At 41.5% G+C, this 27529-nt stretch overlaps 2 protein-coding genes, 1 long non-coding RNA gene and 1 pseudogene across 10 annotated transcripts in view; 1 reads left to right on the top strand and 3 right to left on the bottom strand.

Annotated features, from left to right (window-relative positions):
- ARL15 (ARF like GTPase 15) overlaps nt 1–966 on the bottom strand; it is a 397557-nt gene extending 396591 nt beyond the window's left edge. Inside the window, exon 1 of one of the 2 annotated variants that reach the window (XM_077895994.1) lies at nt 801–966. In XM_077895994.1, coding sequence (XP_077752120.1) covers nt 801–848 — 48 coding nt within the window. In that variant the 5' untranslated portion in view covers nt 849–966. The remainder of the gene's footprint in view (nt 1–800) is intronic. The other variant, XM_077895995.1, reaches the window with a different exon arrangement.
- The window catches only part of HSPB3 (heat shock protein family B (small) member 3), a 136085-nt gene continuing 108647 nt past the window's right edge, over nt 92–27529 (top strand). For both annotated transcript variants that reach the window (XR_013378498.1, XR_013378495.1), the window contains exon 1: nt 92–1838. The gene's annotated coding sequence lies outside the window, so the exon portion shown is untranslated. The remainder of the gene's footprint in view (nt 1839–27529) is intronic.
- On the bottom strand, nt 21017–22137 carry LOC144311732 (lipopolysaccharide-induced tumor necrosis factor-alpha factor homolog pseudogene; annotated as a pseudogene).
- The window catches only part of LOC144312867 (uncharacterized), a 119427-nt gene continuing 117949 nt past the window's right edge, over nt 26052–27529 (bottom strand). For 4 of the 6 annotated variants that reach the window (XR_013378504.1, XR_013378507.1, XR_013378509.1 and 1 more), the window contains one exon: nt 26052–27529. This exon is cut by the window's right edge. This is a non-coding gene — a long non-coding RNA (uncharacterized LOC144312867). The other 2 variants (XR_013378506.1, XR_013378505.1) reach the window with 1 other exon arrangement.

Here is a 27529-nt window from a genome sequence, read left to right as displayed (position 1 = left end):
GCTGCCCCTGGAACACAAACACGCAGCTCTGGGGAAACAGAATTTCTGGAACAATACAGCATGCTTGCATAATTCCATAAAAACACGAGTGCATTATTAAAACCACGTTCAGCCCCCAGCATCGTGCTGACACTTCGCACCTAAACTTCTCAGCACAAGCCTGGCCTAAAAACACGGCTTGGGATCCAGGGTTAAAAGCCACATGCGCCCAGGACAGGAACAGTGGGACAATGCCTGCCCCTAGCCAGTCCCAACCAGGCTGCGATGTAGTTTAGCCCCGTCTACTTTACGGTAATGTGCTTTTAAACCCTGGCCGCGACCGAGGTCACAGCGTTAGAGACCTAATAACAACCAAATGACCGGGGCTGCCGGGCACTTAGTGAGCCATTCTGGTTATGGCTCTTTAATAGTACCTGGAGTTCTGCTAGAGGGAGAGCCGAAAACTCCAGCCTCCCCGGAAAGAAAAGTCCTTCGCGGGGAGCGCAGGGGGAAGCCAGGAGCCGGGTCGCGGGCAGAGGACGCCCCGCCGCCCCGCCGCCGCCGCCCCGTCTCGCCCGCGCCCCCAGCGCGCCCCTCTCCCCGCCGCGAGGTGGCCGGGGCCGCACCTCTACCTGTCAGCTCCACCACCCCCGCCGCCCCGCCGGGTCCCCGCACCGCCCCACGGCAGGCTGCAGGAGAAAAGAACCCCAAAGGCATCCCATCCCAAAGAAAGAAAGCAAAAAAGGCTGCTCCTCCAGGCGGAGGGACATCGGGCACGTCGGGTTCCGAGCAGCGACACGCCACCCCGGCCCCGCACCTACCAGATAATCCATGTACAGAAACGCCTCAGTTATCCGGAGATCAGACATCCGGCAGCCTAAAGCATCCGGAACGGCTCCGAACCCGGAAAAAAAAAAAAAAAAAAAAAAAAAAAAAGGCAGCTTCTTCGGCTGCGAGCGAGCAGCCCCTGGAAAAGCCAGCAACGACGAAAATAGCCGAGAGCGGCCGAGCAGCCGAAGATGACACCAGGGGCGCGGCGATTGGCCGGGCGGGCGGGCGGAAGGAAAGGAGAGCGCTCATTGGCTGCGGTGCCTATAAAAGGCAGGCCGCGGCGGGCGGCGGCGGAGAAGCGCGGGAGCGGCAGGGGCGCTGGTTCCTGTGAGGCGGCCGGAGGGCGGGGGCGGCGGCGGCGGCGGCGCAGGCGGAAGAGCGAGCCGGGAAGAGCGGAAAGTCGGCCGGTGCTGCAGGAGCCCGGGGCCTGCGCGCTTCCGCAGCCGCCCGCCGGGCCGGGCGGAGCGGCGCAGAACTGTGCTCCCGGGCGGGAAAGCCCTGGCGGCCCCTCCTGTCCCCCGGTAGGAAGCGAGCCCTGAGGCGGGAGGCGTGGTGGCGGCCGCCGCGCCCCTTAACGCCGCTCTCCGGGGTGATTTCCCGCGGGCTCTGCGGCCTCGAGAAAGCACCTGAGGGGGCGCCTCAGGAACGTGCTGTGCGCGGGCGGCCCCGCCCCTCAGCCCCTCAGCCCCTCAGCCCCTCAGCCGGCGTGAACCTTCGACCCGGACAGCTCCAGCCCGGCGTCCCTCAGGGTACACAGGGGCTTAGGACACAGCCCGAGGGACCCCGGGAGCCCCCCTAGAACGCCAGGCTGCCCTCCGGTCTCACGGGCCACCACGTGAAGGGAAGAGGGGAGGGACGCGGTAGCCGACCTCCAGCCCCGGAAAGCGGCTCCCGGGGCTTCGCGTGCTCGGAGTCCAAGGACTCTGAGCACAAACCCGTCGCCCCGAAAGGAAATGAGCCACCGAGCGAGCAGCTCCCCGCCGCGACCCATGTGATCTAGTCCTGTGGGCCGCCGTCCCGGCCAAGAGGTAAGAGCTCAAGCAGGGGCACTGGAGACTTAAGTTATTTACCAGGAAACGCACAAGACATTGGCATTTCGTTGTTATCCGTGAAGGGGCCAAGAATCCGTCAAGAACCCAGATTTAAAAACAAAACCCACCCTGAGCGTTCCTGTATTTTAAGATTCGGGCCGGACCCCCCCCCTCCCCCAATGCCAGACCTACCAGCTGAGGCTCCCATGACTGAGGTACCAGCGCCACGCCACCCCCCCCCCACATAGTTGGAGAAGGAAGCGATCGCTCTCGCCCGCAGTATTAGGTCTTCCATAGAATAACGTTTAAGAGTGAAACTTCTTCAACTGAAATCTTCCTGCAGAGAACTGCCTGACCGTATAAACATTTTAGGGGTTGCATTTTTCATTTTCCCCCTAACTTAGCACCTCCCCCCACCCCACCCCCCACACACACTTTTTTCTTTTTTTTTTAATCTTCAAGAATGCATTTCCAGGGACCCCTGGGTGGCTCAGAAGTTGGGCGTCTGACTTCGGCTCAGGGCGCGATCCTAAGGTCCTGGGATCGAGTCCCTGCAAGGAGCCTGATTCTCCCTCTGCCTGTGTTTCATGACTAAATCTTTCAAAAAAAAAAAAAAAAAAGAGTGGATTTCCGTACTTTAAGTTTACCTGCAGCTGCCAAGCAATGGAATTCACCCTAGGGATCCCTGGGTGGCTCAGTGGTTTAGCACCTGCCTTTGGCCCAGGGCATGATCCTGGAGTCCCGGGATCAAATCCCACATCAGGCTCCCTGTATGGAGCCTGCTTCTCCCTCTGCCTGTGTCTCTGCCTCTCTGTCTCTCTCTCTCATGAATAAATAAAATCTAAAAAAAAAAAAAAAAAAAAAAAGGAATTCACCCTAAATATGGAGGCGTGCAGCCCCTCACAGGGAGCTTCATTCAGGTTAGTGAGCCCTGTGATTTGAGGTAATGAAACTGTTACATCAACTAAACTTTGAAGATTCCTGTGGCCGGAGGATTTTTTTGAACTAACTAAAGGACAAATATACACTTAGTTGTTGATCAAAGATTTATACACGAAGTTGTGTAAATTAAACCTCTGTGGAAATTTCAATGACTTGCCTGTACAGGGGCTAACTTGACTCCATTGCATTAACCCATTGGATTCAACTTTGATTGACTTACCAGAATGAATGCCAAGAACACACAGATTTAGAAGAGATTTTGACCTGGATTGTAAAGTGATGAGCTTCCCTAAACATACAGCACAATTGGTTGAAACGGACTACAGAAGTTGCAATAATCTCAAATCTGCCAGCAAAATAATTCAAATAGACCAGAAATCTTTTGGGTTTGGGTTTTTTTTTTTCCTTTCCATTAATAAGCATGTTGCAAATATAGGGCTTGAGTCAGTGAAGAGACACTTTTGGTCCATTGTCTTACTAATAATTGAGGTCTTAACTATTGCCAGTCAGACTCATGAACAGCCTATTTCTGACAGTGGGGAAAATAACCACTCAGGTGCAGCTGGCTTCTGCCTGCCTTTAAAGCTAACTATAAAGAATTCTCAACAGAAGTTCATTTAGTTAAATATGATCCATCCTACTTTTAGGAATGAGTAAATGGGCTCAAAGCAGGGAGATGAAAAAAATTTACTTCAAGTTACAAATTTTGCATCAATGGATTCACCATATTCCACACTATTTGTATATTAATTCTGACACCAAGGAAAACCTGTGTTAGAATTTTTTTAATACATCAAAGCAGCAATGTACAGAATACTGTGGAAAGAGGCCAGATGTCCATCAACAGATGGATGGATAAAGAAGATGTGGTATATATACACAATGGAATATATTACTCAGCCATCAAAAAAATTAATCTTATTATCTGCATCAACGTGGATGGAACTAGAGGGTATTATATGCTAAGCAAAATAAGTCAGAGAAGGAATTTATCATATAATTTCACCCACAAGTGAAATTTGGGAACAAAATAGAGGATCACAGGAGAAGGGAGGGAAAAATTAAATCAGAGAGGGAGACAAACCATAAGACTCTTAACTATAGGAAACAAACTGAGAGTTGCTGGAAGGGAAGGGAGGAATGAGGTAACTAAGTGATGAGCATTAAGGAGGACATGTGATATAATGAGCACTGGGTTATTACATGCAATTGATGAACCACTGAACTCTTCTTCTGAAACTAACATGTTAATTGAATTTAAATAAAAATTTTAAATCCTGTGTTACCTTTTGGAAAAGAATCTTCAAAAACCTTAAACTTCAGAACTCCATATGGAGCACATTTTTCCAGTTAGATGTTAGCTTCTTTCAAAGGTGTATACACATCCCAGGAGACAAACTTGATTAATTGGTATGAACAGATACCATACTACCCACATGTGAAGTTGCATTCTTAGCTGATGGTTGTTGCTACTGGGTAGTCACCCAATATGTGCTTTATAAAGCATGGGGAGGTTAGAATGCATTCACTTCACCATACGCCAGTTAACAGACTACGGTCTTGAATAAGGCATGATCTATTAATATAGCCCTGCCTTTGCTCTCAGTAAAAGGAATGACCCACTTTCAGACACCTAACATGTATAAACCCATGAGGCAATTGCATTACCACACAGATTTTGAGAAAAGAGGCTGTCACTGTTGCCTGTCAAAAGCAAGGAGAAATTCTTTTGACAGTCTATAGTCTACAATTCTATGAAGATTGCTGACTAGCTGGATTTAGAGGAAACTTTGTTGAAGTGTCACTTCTGGGCAACAAATGCATTTTGCAACTTGGTCTTCCAAATTCTATCCGGAAAAAAACAACATATAATGACTATTTCCATCTACTGTTTTTTGCTGTTTGTTGTTGATGTTAAGAATATAGTCTTTACTAGTTTTGTATCATGCACTCACTTTACATAAACATCATATCCTGAAATTTCATAAATGTTTCATGACTATGTAAAGCTCTACTATATAAACATACTATGAGAAATTCCTTATTAGATACTATTGTAAATATTGCAGTGAATATTTGCTTATAGGATTATTCACATCTCATACGAATGATTAATATTCTAGAAATGATTATTGGTACAAAGGGTATGAGCTTTTTTAATACTCGTTTTTATACTAGCTTAGAGTCTTTCCCCTGCCACCAAATCCAAAGTAGGAAATGTTCTTCCTCATTCTTACTTTGAGTATATGCATTAATAGCAGAGAGATAGTGTCTTTCATTAGAAAGACTCAAACTATGGACATTTTTTCGGAAATGGCGGTATCCGCTGAATTCTGCAGAAGTCATTGAGCACTTTGCCTATTTACTGTCTCCAATAACTTCTAGGACCTGAAAATGTTTTCTTCAGTCCTGCTCTTCTTGTTCCAGGTGGCCATCCTGACACCCACCCCCAACCGCCTCTGATTTACCCTAGTCTCCTCCTCTGCTTCCTACATTTGAACAAAGTACTATTATGTCCTAGAAAATGAACCTCCTATGAAGCTGCTAACAGAACTTGATTCATAAATGAAAGAGGTTAGAAGTCTGAATTAAGAGGATTTTTTTGTTCCTGCTAGGTGGCCTACAAAACTAGAGGGAACCCTAGCTGTAATGATAGGATTCTTGCAACTAGAAACTTTTAAGTCTTAAACATTTCCATGTCAGCTTAAATTTGTTTTCTCCAGCAAGTTGATATTAAATCCCACATATTAATTTTTAAAGATTAGTAGCCATCCATCAATCATGAACATTTGCCACTACTTTAACTACATGAGGTTGGGTGGATCATTTGTTTCTTCCAGGGTTCTTTTTATTCAGCTATAGAGTTGAACTAATTAAGGACCCTTTGGGACGTAGGAATCTATATTCCTGGTTGGGGAGCAAGGACTTTTCTAAACAGAACTCCCTTCTTCCAGAAAGAATTTATTGGGCCTTGGAGTATGAAAGCAAGACAAGACATTTAAAATCAAGACCCACCTCTTAAAGTGGTAAATATATGAGAAAGAGATAACTAGACCTCATGAACAAAACTACCCAAGCACCAAATATTAAGAAGCTAGGTCAATCCATCTCAATATCTACCCAGGATCAACACAGTACTGTGTTGCTGATTAGTTTCCTATTGGCACTGTGATAAATTACCACACACTTAAAGACATAAGACAAATTTATTCTCTTCTAGTTCTGCAAGCTAGAAGTCCTGAGCCTTGTGGGGCTAAAAAAGTAAGGCACTGGCAGGGCTGGTGCCTTCTAGAGATCCCAAAGGGAGAGCTCTTTAGCTCTTCCAGCAAACAGCTGGCTGTTTGCATTTCCTGGCTTTTGACCATATCACTCCAGTCTCTGCATCTGTGGTCACGTTGCCTTCTCTTCTATAGTCCAACCTCTTCCTGCTTCCGTCTTATATGGGGACTTGTGATTGTATTTAGGGCCAACCCAGATAATCCAGGATGATCTCCCTGCCTCAAAATTCTTGATTTATCACATCTACAAAGTCACTTTTGCCATATAAGGTAACGTTCACAAGTTCTACGAATTAAGACCTGATATCTTTGGAGCCATTATCTAACCTAACACCTTGATCTTATGATATACAGGAAAAGCAAATATTTCCATGGAAATCCAAAGTGACAAGCTCGATTTACTAATGCCTAAGGAATGAGGTAAACTCCCAGTTTCAGAAAGAATTAAAACTTGGTGATGCAGCCCCAGGGTACTCTAATTATATTCAGACAGTTTATAATTCTATTTAGTTCTCAACTAGCATTTGAGTTTTTCTTCCCCTATTCATATTTAAAACAAAAAAACACCTTGAGGATTCACAGGATTTAAATGAGGATTTCACTCATTTAAAGTATACAGTTCAGTGCTTTGTGTATTTACAGACTTGTGCAACTATCATTTTTAGAACTTTTTTTTAAAGATTTGAGAGAGAGAATGAGCATAAGCAGCAGAAGGAGAGACACTCTGGAGCAGATTCATGCTCAGCAAAAAGCCTGATACAGGCTGGATCTCAGGACCCCGACTGAGATCATGACCTTGAACCAAAACGAAGAGTCAGATACTTAACCGACTGTGCCACCCAGGCACCCCTAGAATATCACCTCGAAAAGAAACCCTGAGGGCAGCCTGGGTGGCTCAGCGGTTTAGCACGGCCTTCAGCCCAGGGCCTGATCCTGGAGACCCAGGATCGAGTCCTATGTCGGGCTCCCTGCTTCTCCCTCTGCCTGTGTCTCTGCCTCTCTGTGTGTGTGTGTCTCACATGAATAAATAAATAAAATCTTTTTAAAAGGAAAAAAAAGAAACCTTGAATCTTTGAGCTATCACTTTACACCCCCTACCTTCACCCTCAGCCCTAGAAAACCACTAGCCCACTTTCTCAAGAGACTTCTGTTCTAGACTATTATATGAGGGAAATCCTATGGTATGTGGTCTTTGGAGTTTGAGCTCTTCCACTTTGCATAGTGTTTAAGTTTCATCCATGTCATAGCGTATACATTCCTTTCTATGGCCAGATAATATTCCATTGTATGGACATAATGCATTTTGTTCATCCATCATCTATTGATGGACATTTGGATGGTTTATATCTCTAAGCATTTTTTAAATCATGTCCCTCTACTTTTTCTCTTTTGCTCAGAACAGTATTAGCTTTTTCTTCAAATCTCTTCCTCTTCCTTTATTGTCCATATGTAAACTTTCTTCATAGTTTTGTTCTAGAGCAGTTGGTCTAAATAAGAATAGTATTTCTTTCAACTTTAACTTAGTTCTTTTAAAATTTTGTTTCCCATGGTCTGATTAGTCCTTCACTCCGCAAATTCTTGAACATTAGCTTTTTTCTATTATGTTCTTATTCCTATTCTAGGACATAAAAGGATAGATTTCTGAACATATTTTAACTGTGTTGTGTTCACAGTGTTTTTGAACCTTCTGCAAGATGAAAAGTCTGAATCGCTTTATCCTACATGACAGGAAATAGTACATTAAATTCCTTGGAAGTCTGAATAACCAAGAATCTAAGCCCTACTTGATATTTAAAAGATCAGGATGGTAAACCAGAAGAATCAGCTACATACCTTTGTGAAGTGCTTATTGCTCCTTGACAGGGATTTATTTCAAGAAGTTGAGGGGGGGTGGGGTGGGGAATGCCCTTTGGAAAATAAAGGTGCTTTGGAGGCTGAGAACTATATATGGTCAGTCGCTTACTCATATTGAAAGATCAATTTTGACTTTAATAACCAAACCTTAAAAACCAATTCACATTGTATTATAAATCTGTTCTAACAAAAAATGCTTATAAGAGGTCCTTCGTGCACCCAAAAATCAATGAAACATACCTTAAAGCATGGAGCCCTAGGCAATGAAAGGTAAGTATTAATTCCCCAGGACCCTAATAATTTACAAAGATCTAGCCATTTCTTTTATTTTAAAAGCTAGAACTTATCAACTCTCTGTAAGAGAAACCAACAGGACTTCCCTAGTACCTGCGACCTGAAGAGCTCAGTGATTGCTTTTACAGTCTCACAGTTGATAACCCACATCATTCTTTTTATAGGGAATATATGATTTTCACACATCCCCCCCCTCCCCCCCAGAATTCCTTCTTTTCTCAGCTGACTTTGTAGGAACTACAGATTTCATGTTGTACGTTAGGGTCTTCAGAAAGCAAATGCTCAAAGTTAGGAGAGCAAAAGATTTATTAAGAATTCGCAACTGTGAGAGCTGCAGGACTTGTGGTGGGGACACAGCAGAGATTATACACAGCTGACAAAGTCCCTACCAGTCTTAGGGGGAACTACAGAGTGAACGTTGCCCATTAGGGGAGTTTGTGTTGGGCAGAAATGGCTAGGTTATTATAGTACTAACATCTCACTCCATCACTGGTTGATGGCAACCCCAAGAAAATTTCAGGACAAGCAGGACCTGGGCTTGAAGGCTGAAGTAGAGCCTGAAGGAGCTGATAGCTGAAGATCTTCAGCTAATCATACTGCAAGTGAGTAGAGTCCTCTTGAATGCTGCATCTCCATGTCAGCCTGTCAAAACTCTGTCATGTGTCAGAACTTCAACAGCCTGGCTCACGTATAGCTCTTGAACCATTTATTTATTTTTAAAGATTTGAGAGAGAGTGCGTGAGCCAAGAGAGCACAAGCAGAGGGGAGATGCACCTGGTCCTCAGAGCTGGGAGAGATGGAAGACACAAAATAGCTGTAAGTCCTTAAAATGCACACTTGAGCCCATGGATATGCCTCACTCCATAAAGCCAGGTGACTACCTAAAAGGCCAGAGTGAAGCTTAACCCCTGAGATTAAAGAGGGCTTGACATCAGGGATACCAGATGAAACAAAGGCAAAGAGAAAATTCAGTAGAGCTGGAATAAAGCAGAGGAAACCACCCAAAAAGATAAAGTTGAGCAAAGACCATTAGAATATCAGCTTCGAAGTCTAATACCCAACTTGTTTCTCCCGAACAAGGAGAAACGATAGCAACAGTGGAAAGACAAAAGAGAAGCGACAGCAATGGTGAAAAGAAATTATCAAGTAATTTTAGCAAACGTTCCACAACCCAAAACTATGTACTTCCAGACCAAAAAGACCACAAGTGTCCAGAACAGTGACACATTACCAAAAGGAACAACCACTTAAAAGCCTTCCTATAGAAGCACCACTCCAGACAGATTCACTATCAAATTTTATCAAATACTATAGGAACAAAAAATTCTAACCTTAAAACTATTCCAGAGTCAGCCTCTTCTAAGGCCTCAGTCGTTACCTTGCAGATGGCTACCTCTTGCTATGCCCTGAGGTGGCCTCTCCTCTATATACCCTAGCTATCTCCCTGGCCTCACCTCTCCTTATAAAGGCTCCAGTCAGGTTGGCTTAGGGCCCACCCCAACAGGTTTTAACTTAATTACCTCTTTAAAGGCCCCGCCTCCATATTTACAGTCAGAAGTACTGGGAGTTAGAGCTTGAACCCATCCATAACTTTGGGAATGGGAAGATGAAACTCATCCCATAACAACATTCACTGGTGGCAATCTGAGGATAAAAAGGAATTTATTCAGAGTGATGAAGGATATCAACAAAAACATACAGTAAACCTATTCTGTGAGGAAACATTTAAAAGCCTTTGGTCAGAGAATAAACTGGTGGTTGCCAGAGGGGAGGGTGGGGGTGAAGGGATGGGAGGAATAGAAGAAGGAGAGTAAGAGGTACAAACCTCCAGTTATAAAATAAGTCACAAGGATGTAATGTATAGCATAGGGAATACAATCAATAATATTGTAATAATTTTCTCTGGTGATCGATGGTAACTAGACTTATCATAGTGATCATGTCACAATGTATAAGAAAACGGAATCACCATTTTGTACCCCTGAAACTAATATAATATTACATGTCACTTATGATTCCATTTTTTTAAAATCCTTTGCTTTAAAGTCAAAGGGTCCAAAAAAGCAATGACTAATTTATATCACCACAATCACATGCCATGAGACAGCTAGTTTATAGAAGTCTGATCCAGTTAGCTAAACACTTAAGATCAAGCTTTGGCAACAGAAAGACCTAAGTTTCAAGGTACTTTATTAGCTATGTGACCTTGAGAAGGATATTTAACCTCTGAGACTCTGTTTCCCCACTTTTGAAATGGAAATAAAATATAGGTAACTGCCTACAAGTTGTTGTGAAGATTAAATACAATTTGGGGAACTCTCGAGTACTGGCTGTTATTCTTCTACGCCCTGAAAGCTTTGTCAGGGGCATTGTGTATTTCAACTATCATGCCTTTGACTTAGTTTGGAGAAGGGGAAGAATTTTGCTTCCACCACCGCCACCATTACCTAGGATCTCAGGAAAATAACTCAACTTTGGAATTACAGTGTCATTTTTTAAAAGTTGATGAAATGAAATAAACAAAGCAAAAGGCTAAACCGAAGAGCAGTGAAAAGACGAGATGGCTTTTGTCGATTGTTCTTTAGCTTTTACCAGTGTGGCTCAAAATAAAATCAAAAGAATTTGTAAGCTGGGCAGTCCAGTAAAAGCAGGCTGGCTTTGTGAGCCACTAAGCTCTACATTTTGTGCCATCTACGTGAAAGCAGTCAAGTATATCAGGAAACCCTCTGCTGCAGCTAAAGTGAGTGATTAACCACTAAATTTCTCAAACACATTTTATTTGGATGTGTGACTCATTGGCCCTCTTCCACTAGTGAAAACCACATCTGCACTCCCATCAGGTGAACAAAAGCCTGTGTGCTACAGAGTGGACACAAGACTATGTCTCTATGTGACAGGATGCCCATGTATAGAAGTATAGGGTCACTGCACTTTGTAGCAGAAACAGCTGCTATGAGCACACATGTTGAGGTAGAGTGCTCATTCTGTCAAAGTGAAATAACCAATAAGTTACTACAAGAAAGATCTGTGTTAGAAGAACTGCTTTTCATTCTAAACTCATAGCCACTTGTTTTGATAAAGGTTCTCCATCTAACATATATTTTTAATAATGTCTAGACCTCTAGATTAAATGTTCCAGAACACATGCAATGTATCAAGATGATTGACTTATCAGAGAAAAATATTTGTCTCATTTCAATAATCTCATTGGTCCCAAATTTTTAGGACAAATTTAGAAAGAAAGGAAGAAAAGTAGTAAATGTTACCTGGTCCATAATAGTATAGAATCTTATTCATCAATTTTAAGTGAGAACTCTGTTTATAGCTTTTTGAATAGTATTAGATTCCACATGTAATAACTCTTTGACAAGCAGGCTAGAGGCTCAGATAACTCAGTCATGTCGTAGCATGATTAACAATTTTATTTTTCCATAGAGGTAGACTTCAATAGGTCAACCATTCATTAACTTATGATATTGAAATGATATGCAAACTCTTATTCAAAATTAAGAAATTGAATATTGCATTGTTTCTCTCAGCCTCAATATTCCTCTGAAAAATAATTAACAGTTATTAAATATTTGCTTATTATGACTAGAGGGAGAAGAAGTGGGCCTTTGTTTCTTTCCTCAAATCTCTCAAGAAAAGACTACAATTACTGAGTGTATGGAGGAATAGGTATAAGGTATAAGTGATATTGTTTGTAGGGTATTTTATGGCACAAAGCAATAACAAAATATTCAGTTTTCAGGATATGAAAGGTCATTTTGTGAAAATTATTTTACATAACACCATCCTAAGCTGGATAAATTACTCTCAAAATGTTTAAGAAGTGAAGCAATGAAACACATGTGACAACACAAGCCTATTTTTATATAGGAAAGCTTCTATTGAGGAATATTCTTATTACAGACAAAGGCTTTTATCTTAAGTCTAGGATGAGATAGTTGGTCATTTTAAGGTATGTTTTTTATATTTTATAGAGATGGGAGAGTGATAGTCTCCTCAAGTCTTACTTTTCCTTTGGTATTTCAATTTGAGTTACTAAAATTTCCTGTTATTTTGAGTAGAATACACTATAGGCTGCCAGTAAACAAAACTTTGTATCATTGTCTAAATTCTAAAACAGAAATGGACACTGCTGGGTCAGGGGACCCAGAGGGCGGAAATGCTGTTTTGTATCACATCAAAAGCGATAAGCTAAATTTTACAAAGGACTAAAACATCCCTTGCATTGAGAAAACAAAGAAGGACAAGAATGACTTGTTTAAACATGCAAGTTGATACTGAATGATGTCCCAGCCTTCACAGATCACGGATATAACCCTTGAGAAAGAAACTGAAATCTGTTCATAGATGAAGTAGATCCTGCTTTTGTAAGGGACAATTCGGGCCATAGTGCATTTTTAGTAAATTAACAGATGTTTCTGATAAATCTGTAACTCAGAAGGGTTCATCATGCTCATTGTGTTTGACAAGCACAAAATTAAGCAAGTTAAATCAGTCCCAAGGAAAGAAAAATGCTGTGTAGACAATCCATCAAATGACCAAAATCTAGAGTAATCCCTTTAGGGGGCAAATGCATATACTACTTGAATGTACTTTCTGCTCAGAAAAGATTTCACTTGGAAGAACCACAGGTTTACGATTTTCTATAACATTTTGACAGTTTCAATTCCATACTTCATAAAATCGGGTGGCTTAATAATTGATGACTAAATTTGCATCAGATTCATAACAGACTAGGAGAAAACAATAATTAAATATTAAGATGTGCTATATGATTCATGCTCTGGCTTGCTTGGGCTCACAAGAATTTACTCCTCTGCTCCCGAGGGGATGCAGAATATCTTGGATTCTGGAGACAAATTTCATGTAAGTTCAAACTCACATTCCACCCTTAATTGGCTGAGTGACTTTGGACAAGTTATTTAATTTCTCCATGTCTTAATTTCCTCATCCGCAAAATGCCGATAATAGAACCTACTCCCATAGAATTGCTTGGATTAAATTAGTTAATACATGCAAAGCTGTATAACATTAAGAATGACATCTGGCATATAGCCCTCCAAGCAATTTTTATACCTACTACTGTTAAGGATCCTAGCAGAAGGGCAATTAAGGTCTAGACTGTACAACAAAATTAAACACTACTGAGTCCTAGAATCCAAACTTAGGGAAAGAGGGGGACATAGAAGGCATTGAGATAGAGGACTTGGTTTAAAGGAGGGGATGGGACATTCTAAGTGACTAGAAATGGCAGGACTGAGCATGGCCTTTAAGGAAGAACCAGCCTTACTGGAGTGGGAGAATAAGGTTGTGAGAACACCTTGACCAGATAAGATATGGCAAGTTGATAAGGCTTAAATTCCATTGCTGAGGATATCAAACTCTAAGAGGAACCTATTCTAGTTTCCTCGGGAATTTTTTTAGGAATACTGTTGGTTTCTAGAAAAATAGGACAGAATGTAGGGGAAGAATCTAGAATCAGATACTCAGTTTAAAGGTATTGAGGCCCACCTAGGAATAAGTAGGTGAGGTTCTGGATGAGGTTCTGGACCAGGGTAATAGGCATGAGTAGAGGAGGAAGGAAATTACTAAGGCAAAATCAGGAAGTGGTTAAGCGATTAGACATGTGGGCAATGGACAGGGGAGGGTAAGACCACTCCAGAATTTTGAGGATGCTTAGGCTACTATTGTAAATAGAGGAGATAAAGCAGTATTAAGTAGATGGTAGGACATACTCTGTTAAAGAATACAAAGGGAGTTTAGGATCTGGCCTTGCCCTGCATATCTGAAGGTTTCTAAATGCCACTCGGAGTGAGAGAAGAGAGTCAAGACTTCTGAGTATTGCAAGAGCATCTCCTGTGCACTGGAGTGCTACTCAATGTAGCTGTTGGTCTTTAGAACTACCTGAAGGACTCACAGCTCCTGAGTGCTGACACAAGGCAGGACAAGAGCTACAAATGGTGAATGCTTTGAAGATACTCCCATAGCTTTCAAGTACGCAAGACAGTATTGTTAACTACTACTAGCATTATAAAAGCTCACTCTGACTTTGATAGGATCACTGTTCAAGGATCCCCAAGTCTGGAGCAGATGAAGATAAGGGAGGGCTGGAGTTTTCTAAGAGTGTCCTAGTTGAATCATCTGTCTGGTAAAGGATGCCAAAATACAGGGTCCTGATTTTGCAAGGGTAGGATTGGAGTGTGAGGCAATTAGGCAGAGCAGCATGTTGGATGGCTCTACTGTTAGATCACTGTCAAGGCCTGCCCCAAAGGACTGTAGGAGAGCCACTATACACACTTCCTGGATCCAGAGTCTTCTCATCCTAATGTCCATTCTCTTTGGATCTGCTAAGTTAATCTCCATCTGCACTGCATAGTTTTCTGGGAAAAATTTTTAAAAAGGACTAGTAATCTGAATGGAGGGCATAGAAATGATGGCTGTCTCTGGGTGTGATTTCTAATTAAAATACATCTTTTAAAATAGCTTCCTGCCATCTTCCAAATTGTCTGCAATGAATACATATTACTTCTGTAATTTCTCCAGGGAGATCTAATTTCAGCCAGGGCTAAACAGTTCAGGCCAGAATCAGCTGCTTTAGCATCACACTGGTGGCTTATTTCTCTTTAAAAATAAATAAATAAAGCAAAAAGTACTCCATATTCATGGCTCCTACACCCTCTAAGTTCTGATTTCTCCCCGGGATCCTTGGTTGGTATATTATTTTTAGTTTATTCCACCATTGAACATATGTTTCCACATTAAGTCCTTGTGCCTGTCATCCTGTATGTTTTAGCACCAAAGGTGACTTTTTAAAAGCAAACCAAACTAAGCCTAAATAATACAACCCAGGAAACAGGGATGAGTGACTCTTTCATTCTGTTCACTGTGATTAAATATCTTGACCACAATCTCCCCAGCATTTTTAGCACAAAGAATGAAAATACTTGAGACATAATGAGGAGCTAGAAGAAAATCCCATACATTGAAGTTACCTCAACAATTTTACAGAAGAGATTGGCCTAAGGGTATATTACATCTGTCTTTAAAGTTTATGGAAAAATTCTTGTTGCCTATGTGTTATGGTAAAACAAAATGCAGGCATGGAAAAACAACTGACTTTAAAAATAACAACATACTTAAGAGTCCAGCTTGCAGTCATTAGAGGTAGTACAGCTGGGGTCAGTTTATAGACTTCTGTTTTTAATTTGCATAAATAGTCTAGTGCTTGGCTGGAGCAGGCATGCAGCTGCCTCACCAGGCTGACTGACTTTTTTAGCACCCAGAAGGTGCTGAGACGTGGGTCATGGCAGTACAAAGATTCAGCATGAGGCTGCAAAGTGAGAGTCCTTCTCCATTCCCACAAGGAAAACCTAGAACTTCTGACAGTGTTTTCTCAACTTTGAGCTAGCATTCTTTCGAGTTCTGCTAATGAAAAAGAAACTCCCAGTTGCACCTCAAGAGCATCATGTAATGATACTTCCGTTGCAGACTGACAGATGAATGTCTGCATTGCTAAGCCCTGACATGGAAAAACCAAAGCAGGCCCTTATCATAACTCGTATAGAGTGGTGGCAGTGCTTGCTAAAGATTGAATGTTTGTGTCCCTCCCAAATTTATATTTCAAAATCCTAGCCCCAATGTAATGGTGTTAGAAGGTGAGGCCTTTGAGAGGTGATTAGGTCATGAGGATGGAACCCTCATGAATGGGATTAGTGCCCTTATAAAAGAGGTCACTTGCCCCTTCTGCCATATGAAGACTCAGCCTCAAGAACTGAGAAATAAATGTTTTTTGTTTAGCACTCCCACCCCCACTCTTGGAGTCAATAGATAAATAAAATTCTCAATAGAGAATTTCAGGAAAAAATAGAACAGATCAGAGCAGTTGGGGATGGCATCACAGAAGTGGAACTTAATTCATCAAACATTCACTTAGCAGATTCCATAAATTATATCTTCCAAGGATTCAAATGTATAAAGGACTTAACTCAGGTCCTGATTCTGACATCCTGATGCTTGGTTTTGGCTGGTGCCTAACTGAACATGGCAGGAATGTAGAGAGTGATGAGTGTCATAATAACAGACAATGATAAGTGAGACCCTTTCAGTCACAGAACTTTAGATCTGGAAGGATCCTTAGAAACATCCTAACCCAGTCTCCTTTTTTTATAGATAAGAAAACTGAGTTTGTCACTTGTCCATCTTATGCTGTTAGGTTTGAAACTGAGCTGGGATTCAGATCCTAATATAGACCCTGAAGGATAGGCAAATTCCAGTAGAGGGAACAGTAAGGACCCAGGTAGGGTGGATGTTCAGTCAGTAGACACTAGTCAGTTATATTAGCACCTTGCCTCATCCTTTTGTCTGTTCTGATTGATGGGTGTCCCTGCTGATTCATTAACTATTCTGCATGTCACACCTGGGCAAAGGTGCATCTCATTTCCCACTCAGCTGAGTCAGTGTTAACAGAAGGGGAGAGAGTTTTTAATAATGAAGTACTAGGACGCAATTAATCTCTTAGCACTGCAATAATGCTTGATATAGCACAGCTCTCTCTAAAGGTATCACAAATGGAGAATAAATGTACAAAAGAGTTCTATATGTTAAGAATGGGGAAAGGGCATGGCTAAAGAACAAGCTGAGTCCAACACCATAATTCCATTTATAAATGTCAAGCATTATGTTAGGTGTAGTACTCACAGGTGGTAAAATTAAAAAGGACAAAGCAGGTTTGCTTTTGGTGTTTTTTTGTTTGTTTGTTTTTTGTTTTTATGGTAATAAGTTTTTACTCTAGGGAGAGGAAATTGGGAAGATATAGAGACTCACAGGGGGCTTCTGGGGCATGGTAATTTTCTATTTCTTCAATACTGGTGTTCATTTTATAATTAGTCATTACACTACACATCTGTTTTATGCACTTTTCCATATGGTATATTTAACAACAAAAAATAAGAACTAAAGCAGACTGAAGTTTAGTTTCTTTTTTGGAGGCTGGGAAAGTAATACAGACAGATCATCAGGTTCAATGAGCAGTTGCTTAAAGACAGAACAAAGGAGCCTGGAAACAAAGATGCTAAAAAATGGCATCACAATTAGAACATGGAGCTTAGCCATCAACATCCCTGTGTGGAGAATTGCCCTTTGCGTCCTCTCACTCCCACACAGAGGGGTGGTCATCACAGGCATTCTTGCTTAACAACATTGCATTTCTAACGCTCCTGGGAGATACGGCCAACCAGATTTCTAGGAAAAACATACAATAGGATTTTGATAGTAAATGGGCTGAGAAAGTTTAAAAAAACAAGAATGAATCATTGATTTTTGGGGGAAGGTATTGTCTCATTTTTCCAGTGTACTATTCAGTGGCATTATGCACATTCACAATGTTGGGCAACCATCACCACTATCTATTTGCAGAAGAATCATCGATTTTTAAACAGTAAAATATGGGCACAGGATCTCAAGTCTGATACCCTTTATGGACAAATGGAGGAAGCAGAGAAGTTTTGTCTGTGTGCATGGGGAGTGAGATAGCAGTGAGTGGGTGGCATGTTTTCTTAAGAGGAGAGCTACAGCAAGTGTCCCCTGCTGCACAGTGGTTTGCACACTGCCTAGCCCGGCAAGGATGCCACGCGATCAGCATGTGCAGCTCTTATGCAGCAGTACTAGTGTCACCGTGCGCTTGCCATGCTGGTTCTAAAGACAGGCTGCCTGAAGCAGGACCATGTGAAGGAACTGCTGTGCCTCATGATGATTCTAGCCTTTCCCAGAGCTGCAATTCTTTGGGTTTTGGTTTGATTCTCCAAAACTACTCTCTTGCTGCATGATCTGCAAAATTAGTATAATTTTGGCACTGGAAGGGACCCTAAAGACAACGTATTCAGACCCTCTCACTGTCTAATAGCAGAATCAAGAATGGTTCAGAAGCCTGAGCAGGGTGATGCTCTGAGGGAACTGGGCACTGCAAAATCCTACAGCTGCTGCACTTGTTTTAAAATTAAAGTGACTAAATTCTTAAACTATTTTTCTTTTGCTTTATTTTGAATAGCCAGACCCTCCCAGGAGTAATAAAAGCACAGCTAGAAATCTCTCATCTGGTGGACTTTCCTTCCCTCTAATTTTACCACATGTGGACCCTAAAATTATCATAAGGAAAAGGACAGAACACAGTAACTCACAATATAACATGATCTAACCCAGATGCTGACAACAGGCTGACTTCTAAGCACAGGCTGTGAACTTGTTTCAGAAGTGGGGAAATGTTGGGATCCTAGAACAGCAGTCATGGCCCTCAGCAAGATGTCCCTGTAGAGCTTGTAAGCAAGGCCATTGCCCATACACAAAGCACAAATATTTATGCTCTTTGTTCATGCTCTGCGTCTTCCCTCCTCTTCCTTTCCTTCCGTAGCCCATGTTCCCACATTTGTATTATTTCCTCCTAAGTTCCCAGAAGCATCTCGCTTTGCCCTTGGATTTTCAGGACCTCCCATTAGAACATCCTGGCGAGGGCTGGGTTCCTAAAAAAGCCTATGACTCATAGGACTATTTTCCTGAATTTCTTTCCATTATCAAAATCTCTTACTATCTCTCTCAATCTAAAGTGTCCCGTACTGACTTCCCAAGGTAATTTTATCATCTAATCAGGGTTTATGAAAGAAGGACCAAATTATGACTTTAGAGGGCTCCCAGGTACTTTTACTTTTGTAGCCCCTTCCTCCACAAAGAAATATAAAAAATTACATTGTACAACTGCGTTGGAAGAAAAATAAATATAATCCAGACTGGGCTCATTATTATTTTTCCCCTATAATTTTAAGAAAAGCAAAAATGAAACACTGTAGGCCCTAGGCATTGTACCTGTTGTGCCTTGTGCATAACTGGCCCTGCCTGGTAGTACGGCCCAAAGACTCACTGGGTTACATTAGTATATCAGACTGTGTTATCACTAGGATGCTTTTGGTTGTAAATAATGGGATAAAACTCAAACAGGCCTAAACAATAAAGGGGACTTACAGGGTTACAGAGCTGGTTAAGTTCAGAGATTGACATGGCTTGGAGTCAGGTATCTGCCCTCTTGAAACTTCCATTCTTCGGGTAAAGACTGAAGAGACAGACCATGTTATAGACCTTGCTTTTTACCTGCCCATCGGCCACTGCCCTCCTTGCCTACCTTCCTATCAGAGCTCACCTTCATGATGAAGGAAACTGAAAAAGCCAACTAAGCTTTTTCAGTTTCCCTGGAGGCTATAGTTTAGATATATAACCAAATTCTGGCCATTGCAACTTCAGTGAAAGTATGTGTCCAGGTTCCCTCCCCCTTAGATGTGCAAGAAGTTCCAACTCTTCTGTCCTACTTTGGGATATGCATAAGCTTCTGCAGTTGTCTTGATTTCATGAAAGACCACGTGGACCACACATTGAAGGTGGCAGAAGACCGGATTTCATGGGTTTTTGATGACATTGTTGCACTACCTAACCAGCCCTGAAACTGTCTCTGAACACTTTCATTAAGTGAGATAACAAACTTTTAGCTGGGTATTCTATTACTTGCAGCTTCCTATAGATAAGGAGAAAAAAAAATGAATCCCAAATTTTCAGATATTGATAAATGCTGTTAGGACAATAAATATGATGGAGGGACTACTTCAAATTGGATAATTATAGAAAGACTCTCTAAAGTGACATTTGAGCTTGATGGAGCCAGCTATACAGAAGGATCTGGGAGGCAGGGTGCTTTAGATAGAGCAAACAGTAACTCTAAAAGTCCCAAGTGTCAATTATTAGAATGAATTTGAAGAATAGAAAGAAGTGCCTTGACTGGAGTACAGTGAGTAAGGGGAAGGAGTGGAATGTGAAAGCAGACAAGATACAAGTCATTTTGTATTTTATTTTATTTTATTTTATTTTATTTTATTTTATTTTTCTGAGTGAACCAAAGACTTTATTTTTTAAAAGCAGGTAACACCAAAGGACTATGTCGTATCCATATTCATTGCAAAAATAATTACTGGGACTTTCAAAATATCAAAAGAATAAGCTGGATCACTGATTACAACTATAATATTCGGCCAATATACACGTTTTGTGTGTGTGTGTGTGTGTGTGTGTGTGTGTGTGTGTGTTCCAGGTCTAGGCTTCCTTTCCATGTATTATTATTCATATGCATTCCCTGTGTCTATTTATCATCAAAATGGGGACACTCGAAACTCGAGCCCAGTTTTATCTTGATTTCAAAGCTGATGCAGCAGCTAACCGAGAACTCTGGTTTGCTGATTGAGTCCTAGAAGTCATGTCTTCTGATGTCATACAATGAATTGTATCTCTGAAAAATAAAATCAGAATTCAAACTCCTTTGAAACAGGTAAGTCCCCAAGCTCTCCAGCACCATGGTACCTGGATTGCTCACACTGTGCTTTCCTCTGTTTCTCTAAACACACCACTGGGAACCCCAAAGTGGTCCCACTTGGAAGAGTTCCATTATAAAGGTTTTTGTAGAACCGCACTAAACTCATGTAGAGGCCATGGATAAAAACCATCCATTGTTTTTTCTGTTAAGAACCAAAAAAAAAAAAAAAAAGAGTGCCTTCCTTGGGAAGCAGGAAAGTAGTAACAATCCTACAGTTAAGAAAAATGGTTCTATAAATCCCTCCTTCCAAAATTATGTTCAAAGGTGTTTAAGACCCAAAGGAGGTCATAAAAACAGTGAATATAAATGACTCCCCTACTAGAGAAAAAGCCCTTCATGCAAAGTGGCTGAGGGTCTGCTGCGGAGAACTGAGGAAAGGCAGATCCACGGTCAAGACCCGGCTCTACCTGTTTCTAGCACGAATTTACTATCTCAAGGGTGTAAATGTGGTGGGTGTGAATTGTTCCTCCTTGTGCTGAAAAAAGGAATGAAGAAATCAAAGTGAATTTGTGTGCTAATGAAAAGGCTCTGAGAGGCAAGCCCTTCATTTCTAAGGCAAGAGTTTTGTCATCGGAAGTGGGAACAGATGCACATGGTGGCAGGCACTGAAGGTGGAGTCAGCTGTCTGCAGGCCAGGACAGTCTCAAAACTAAGGCAAGCACAGCTTTTCGGTTTGAGACCATCCCCAGGAAGGCCCACGGAGGCCAGTAAATGAAGCTGGTCCATGGCAAACCACCCGAAGATATTCAGACAGGGGTGACAGTCACAGTTAAGGTGGGGTGCCTTGGGGTCATGGCAGGTGGGAACCAGCACTCAAGGTGAACGTCTTTGCATGTCCTGCGCACGACTCCAAGCAGCAATCTCTGGGGTTTTTGGAGGTGTGTTACTTTTTGCGATATATTTTCCCCCCAAAAGAAGACACGAGGGTGGAGCCCCTGGAGATAAGGCCACCAAGGTGGAACCCCACCAGGGCGGGTTGGGTGAGGATCACAGAGCACTCTGGGCAGCACGCGGCTCCCTCCAGGTCTGGCCAAGTCCTACAAACACTTGTAGGTGCCCAGGAGAGCTTTGCAGTTGGGACAGGAGAGGTCCACGTCCTGCAGGGCATCCACACAGAAGGGGATGAAGCAGCAGCCCGCGATGCACCCCAGCAGGCACAGGCTCCCACAAGAGAGCCAGGTGAGGGCGCTGGCATCATAGGACAGCTGGGTCTCTATCATCTTGTTGCAGGAAGGACAGCACATCTGGATCAGACGGTCAAAAAGGAAGATGGGCTGCTGTACGTAGACGGTCTACATGGCAATAGCATTGGCACTGGGGACGGGCACTGGCTGGGTGTAGTAGGCTGGCGGATTCATGCCCTTGCCATCCAGGCCCGTCACCAACCCCGGGGTCGACCCTGGCGCGGGACCAGGAGGCATAGGGAAATAACTATTGACCGCCACCATCTATTCATAGGAAGGGGTGCAGATGGCACCGAGGAAGGCCCAACGGCTACCTGCTAGGATCCTGGAACATTTTACCGCCGCCCTCGCCACCAGTCCAGCCGGGCTCATTTTGCTTTTTTAAGGAATGCCTTGGCACAATGGTATAAATTTGGTTCTGGGAAATTGGGAGGAGGGGATATTTTAAGGATACCAAATGGCAAAATCTCATTTTGTAAGCAGCTGCTTAGTGTGCATATTAAATATGGTGGCGATATCTGCCCACCTCCTTCATAAGTATCATCCTCCAGTTCCTAAGCTCCTCCTTTTCAGAGAACTGTACTCCTCTCCCATATGGCGACCATAGAAGCAGCTGTATTTTATGAGGATTCATCTCCCTGACTATAGTTTTTGAACCAGGGATGTGTATCTAGTCTAAAAAGGCTTTTTCCCTGGGGACTTTGGAATTGGGGCCAGGAGATCAAGTTAATGCCTTGCACGTGGTTAAAGATATAAGATTTAAAGATTGAATGATGTAGTCGTATCTTGATCATATGGGGGGAAAAAAAAGTTGTCCGTCCAGAGAGGAGGACTAAGGGAAAGATAATCCTAATGGAATCCAAGTCCCTGGTTCTTGTAGGTTCCTAAAGCCTAGCCCCATCTATCCCTTTTTCAGTTTGGTGATTGCACTTCTGTATCATCATTTATTTCAGGTACCCTTTTAGGGGAAAGGGAAGATATCAATATTGAAAACAAAGATGAGATGTTAAAATAACAAATCTTAAAATACAGAATTAGCTGAGTAAAGCCAAGGTGGGGACTGGTAATGATTCAGAGATCCCGAGCAGAATGCCAATGTTTCTGGTATGTAGTAGCAAAGCAGTTGATTATCTATTGTCTCTTGAGGATGATAAGCCTAGAAAGATTTCAGTAGTGGGGTGCCTGGCTGGCTCAGTGAGTGGAGCATGCAGCTCTCGATCTTGGGGTTGTGAGTTTGAGCCCCATTTTGGGTGTAGAGATTACTTAAAAATATAATCTTAAAAAAGAATTTCAGTAGAACTCAGTATATCCACCATTTACTTTATTTTTAAAATGATTTTACTTATTTATTTGTCGGAGAGAGGGAGCGCACAAGCAGGGGGAGCAGCAGACCGAGGGAGAAGTAGGCTCCTTGCTGAGCAAGAAGCCTGGTGTGGGACTCAATCCCAGGACCCGAGGATCATGATCTGAGCTGAAGGCAGACGCTTAACTGACTGAGCCACCCAGATGTTTCAACACTTTTTTCTTGTTATGATTCATAAAGTAACCCAGAACCTGTGAGCAGTATGGCATACTGCATTTTGCACTACAGTGGGAACAGCTATGCAGGTGAAACTAGGAATCATGTGAAAATTTAACAATTTGGCAAACCATCATAGCAGATGCCCAATTAGAACAGAAGAGCCTGGTCTTCTACCTAGAAGAGATGATTGGTTTTGCCCCCGCAAAAGAGCATAAATTCACTTATTAATAAACTAAACATATGGTGTCTATATCTATGAAGAATTAAAATTAAATTGAATATGCCAAGATGGAAAAAATATTTACCGGTGATATTTTTAACTACAGTCCAGGCAGTTACACTGACACTATTTGTACTGATAAGATCTTACTTACAAAGTATTAGCAAAGGCATATTAGCAATAATCATTAAAAAACAATATTTCTAAGCATAAAAACCATAATAATACCTAAGAATAAATTTAAGATATATGAAGCATAACTTAAAACTATGCAACTTTACTGAGCATCATAAAAATACTTGAATAAATGGAGAAATAGCATGTGCTTTTAGATTCTTCAATATTAAAAGATGCTAATTCTTTCCAACAAGTTTTTTTTAAATTTTTATTTATTTATGATAGTCACAGTGAGAGAGAGAGAGAGGCAGAGACATAGGCAGAGGGAGAAGCAGGCTCCATGCACTGAGAGCCCGACGTGGGATTCCATCCTGGGTCTCCAAGATCGCGCCCTGGGCCAAAGGCAGGCACCAAACCGCTGCACCACCCAGGGATCCCCCAACTAGTTTTATAAACACTGAAATTTCAAACAAAACACCAAAGATTTTTTTTGATAAAATTTTTGTTGAAAAATTACATACATACATACATACATACAAAAAGTACATGGAACTACACATCTCAACAAATTTGTAATTATTTTTAAACGGGTTTAAGTTCAAAGTTTATCTGAAGTAAAAATGGAGCAAAATATCCTATAAAATTTCAATTTAAAAAATAAAAATAAAATCTGAAAAAATCTAGAATAATATATTGCTTAAAATTTAGGATTTGTAAACATGCCATTAAAAATTGAAATCACAAAAAAAAAAAAAGAAAGAAAAAGAAAAAAAAAATTGAAATCACAGGGGATCCCTGGGTGACTCAGCAGTTTGGTGCCTGCCTTCAGCCAGGGTGTGATCCTGGAGTCCTGGGATCAAGTCCCTCATCGGGCTCCCTGCAGGGAGCCTGCTTCTCTCTCTGCCTGTGTCTCTACCTCTCTCTCTTTCTCTGTGTCTCTCATGAATAAATAAATAAAATCTTAAAAAAATTGACAATAAAAAAGATTAATAGATTTGTCTACATATGTTTAATACTTCTCTGTGGTGAGTACCATAAAGTTAAAAGGCAAATGACAAATTAGGAAACAGTGTTTGCTATTTTCATTATGTCCCAGGCAGTGTCTTTGATAAGAACGAGGTGTGCTGTATTCTAATGAGTGCATGTGCAGATCCTGAAGTCAGATTGCTTGGATTTGAATATGAAACAGCCCACTTACCAGCTGTCTTAGGTTGGGTTCCCCAGAAGCCGTGACTGAGAGGAAGATTTTTTATACAAGTGACTTATTGATGATACTCTCTTCAGTGAAATCTGGAGGAATCCAGGAAGCAAGCTAAGTCAGGGGGATAATCTAAGCAAAGACAAGAGTTCAAATGAAGCTTCACTTAGCCTGACCTCACTGGAAGATCTGGAGCCAACATGGTACCATGAAGTCCTTGAAGTAAGCAGGCTGGGCCTTTGTATCTCCTAAAGCCTAGCCCCATCTATCCCTTTTTCAGTTTGGTTATTGCACTTCTGTATCATAGTTTATTTTAGGTACCCTTTTAGGGAAAAGGGAAGATATCAATAATTGGAAATTGCATCAGTCAGTCATTGTGTGCAGGCCATCCAAGCATCTGGGTCAGGCTGAGGACAATTTTCCAGAGAAGGGTGCAACTCTGAGTTGTTAGCCACCAACCATCATGGCAGCTAGATGATGGATGGATGCACTAGGTGGACAACGGGATTGAGGGATAGCACTAGCACCATCTTCTAAAACAACTAAGTCATCCTGATTAAGCTACTTAACTCTCTGAAGCTTCCATTTCCTCATTTATAATGGAAACATAGCGATGCCATTGGGTGGTAGGAGATATGGTAAGGAATAGTATATGTCAGGAAATAGTCTAACAAAAACACTCAAATATTAGCATTTAGAGAGTTTTACAAGTCCAAACATTCACTAATAGCAAGATGGGAAAATTACAAAGACTGGTAATGCATATTGAAGAAATAGAATTATCCAAAATATGGGAATATTTTCTATTTAACTAGAATTATAGAAATGCAAACTTAAAGTGAATTACTGTTTATTTCTTATCAAAGATAATACTCAGTGTTGGCAAGGTATCTATGTGCGTATAGAGCAATCTCTTAAATTCCTATTAAGAGTATAAAATGATCGATTGTTTTCTGGAGGGCATATTGGAAATCTATTTGAAGCTTTTAAATCATGTATACCTTCTAAAATGTGCATTCCCATTTCCAAGAATTTATTTGCAGAAAATCTGGCATGGAAATTGGCAAATACTTAAAAATACAAAGAAGTTCATACGTAGTGTTATTTGAGTATTGGAAAATTGGCATAAGCTGATAAATCAGAAAGGAATAATAATGACAAAGCAGTTACTATAAAGAATAATGGTATAAAAATATATTTTTAAGAACAATTGGAGGTAATATACACCAGTGGTGATTATCTTTGTGAGACAAGTTATTTTTACCTTATTTGTGCTTATTTGTAGCTTTCTGATCTTTCTACAGTGAACAAGTGACACAACAATAACCCATAAGCTTCAGGCTTCTCAGTAGGAGCTCAAGCCTGTAGGTATAAAATTTGAGGATGGCCTTTAGCCACAATTTAGTTATTTTTGATTTCATACTATTTCTGCCAAACATACATTTGTAAGCAAATGCTTGGAACATATTTAAAGAAAGAATGAAGACCAAACAGTTTCAAGAAAACATATTTCTTAAATACACAGACACACATCACTATGAACAATGAGTGTGCATCTCTACCCAGGGAAGAGAAAGAGAACCTTTTGTATAAGAAGTGATTGGTGAGGGAACAATCTTAGGCTGTTGCTTTGAAACTTGATTTACACTCATTCGAGGAACTGTTTCTTCAGTGTACTCATTTTATTCTCTCTTTAGGCTCATTGCACATTGGGGCAAGATAGCAAACTGTATTGATCAGAATCACAATAGAAAACAGATGGCACAAACGGGGTAAGTGAAGAGAGGAGAGCAAAGGGACAGTTTACAAAGATGTGGGCAAGGCTGAGGAAAGGTACAACATCAGGGCCAGCTAGCAATACCAGAGAGAGGCTGAAAGAATGAGAAGGAGGAATTGTTATTTGAACCTCAGAGAAGCTCAGGTGAGAGATGCAGGGACTCAACAAAAGTCACGACACCAATCATGTCGGGCAGCTGTCCCCCAAATGTTGGCTCAGCATTTCAGGCAGCTTCAATGTCAGGGCACCTCCATACCAACACAAGTGTCCACAATCCTCATAGCAGGGGAAGAGAGGACGCAGAGAAACCCACAGCAGCTCTTCAATGCAGCTAATTAGAGGTGATGGGTCACTTCAATTCACATCTCATTGGCCAAAGCAAGTCATGTGGGCCTGCCTAACTATAAGGGGCTGGGGAAGAATCCTTATATGCACCCAGAAGGAAAGGAGAACTGGAAACACTGGTGAAAAACACAGCTGGCGAGGGACCCATATTCTTTTATATTATGCAGGATTCCTTTGTCTGAGAAACAAACTCTTACCCAACCTTGGGACATACTCTATGCTGTGCCGTGTCACAGTAGCCACCAGCCACATTGAGCACTTGAATGTGATTTGAGGTATGCTGTCCCTGTAAAATATACCTCAGAGTTCAAAGACTTAGCACAAAAAGAATACAAGATAGCCTATTAATGATTTTTATTATTGATTATATGTGGAACACTAATATTCTTTTAAATATTGGGTTAAATAAAAATACATTATGATTTATTCATTTTATCTATTTTTCTTTCTTAAATGTGGTTTCTAGAAAATTTTGTATGCGGCTTGTGTTTGTGGCTTGCATTATAGTGCTATTGAACGGTGCTGCTCTAGAGAGTTCTCTTGGT

This window comes from Canis aureus, chromosome 4, assembly GCF_053574225.1.
Source record: "Canis aureus isolate CA01 chromosome 4, VMU_Caureus_v.1.0, whole genome shotgun sequence".
NCBI lineage: Eukaryota > Metazoa > Chordata > Mammalia > Carnivora > Canidae > Canis > Canis aureus.
The sequence above is the reverse complement of the archived record's forward strand: the minus strand, read 5'-3'. Positions and strand labels throughout refer to the sequence as shown.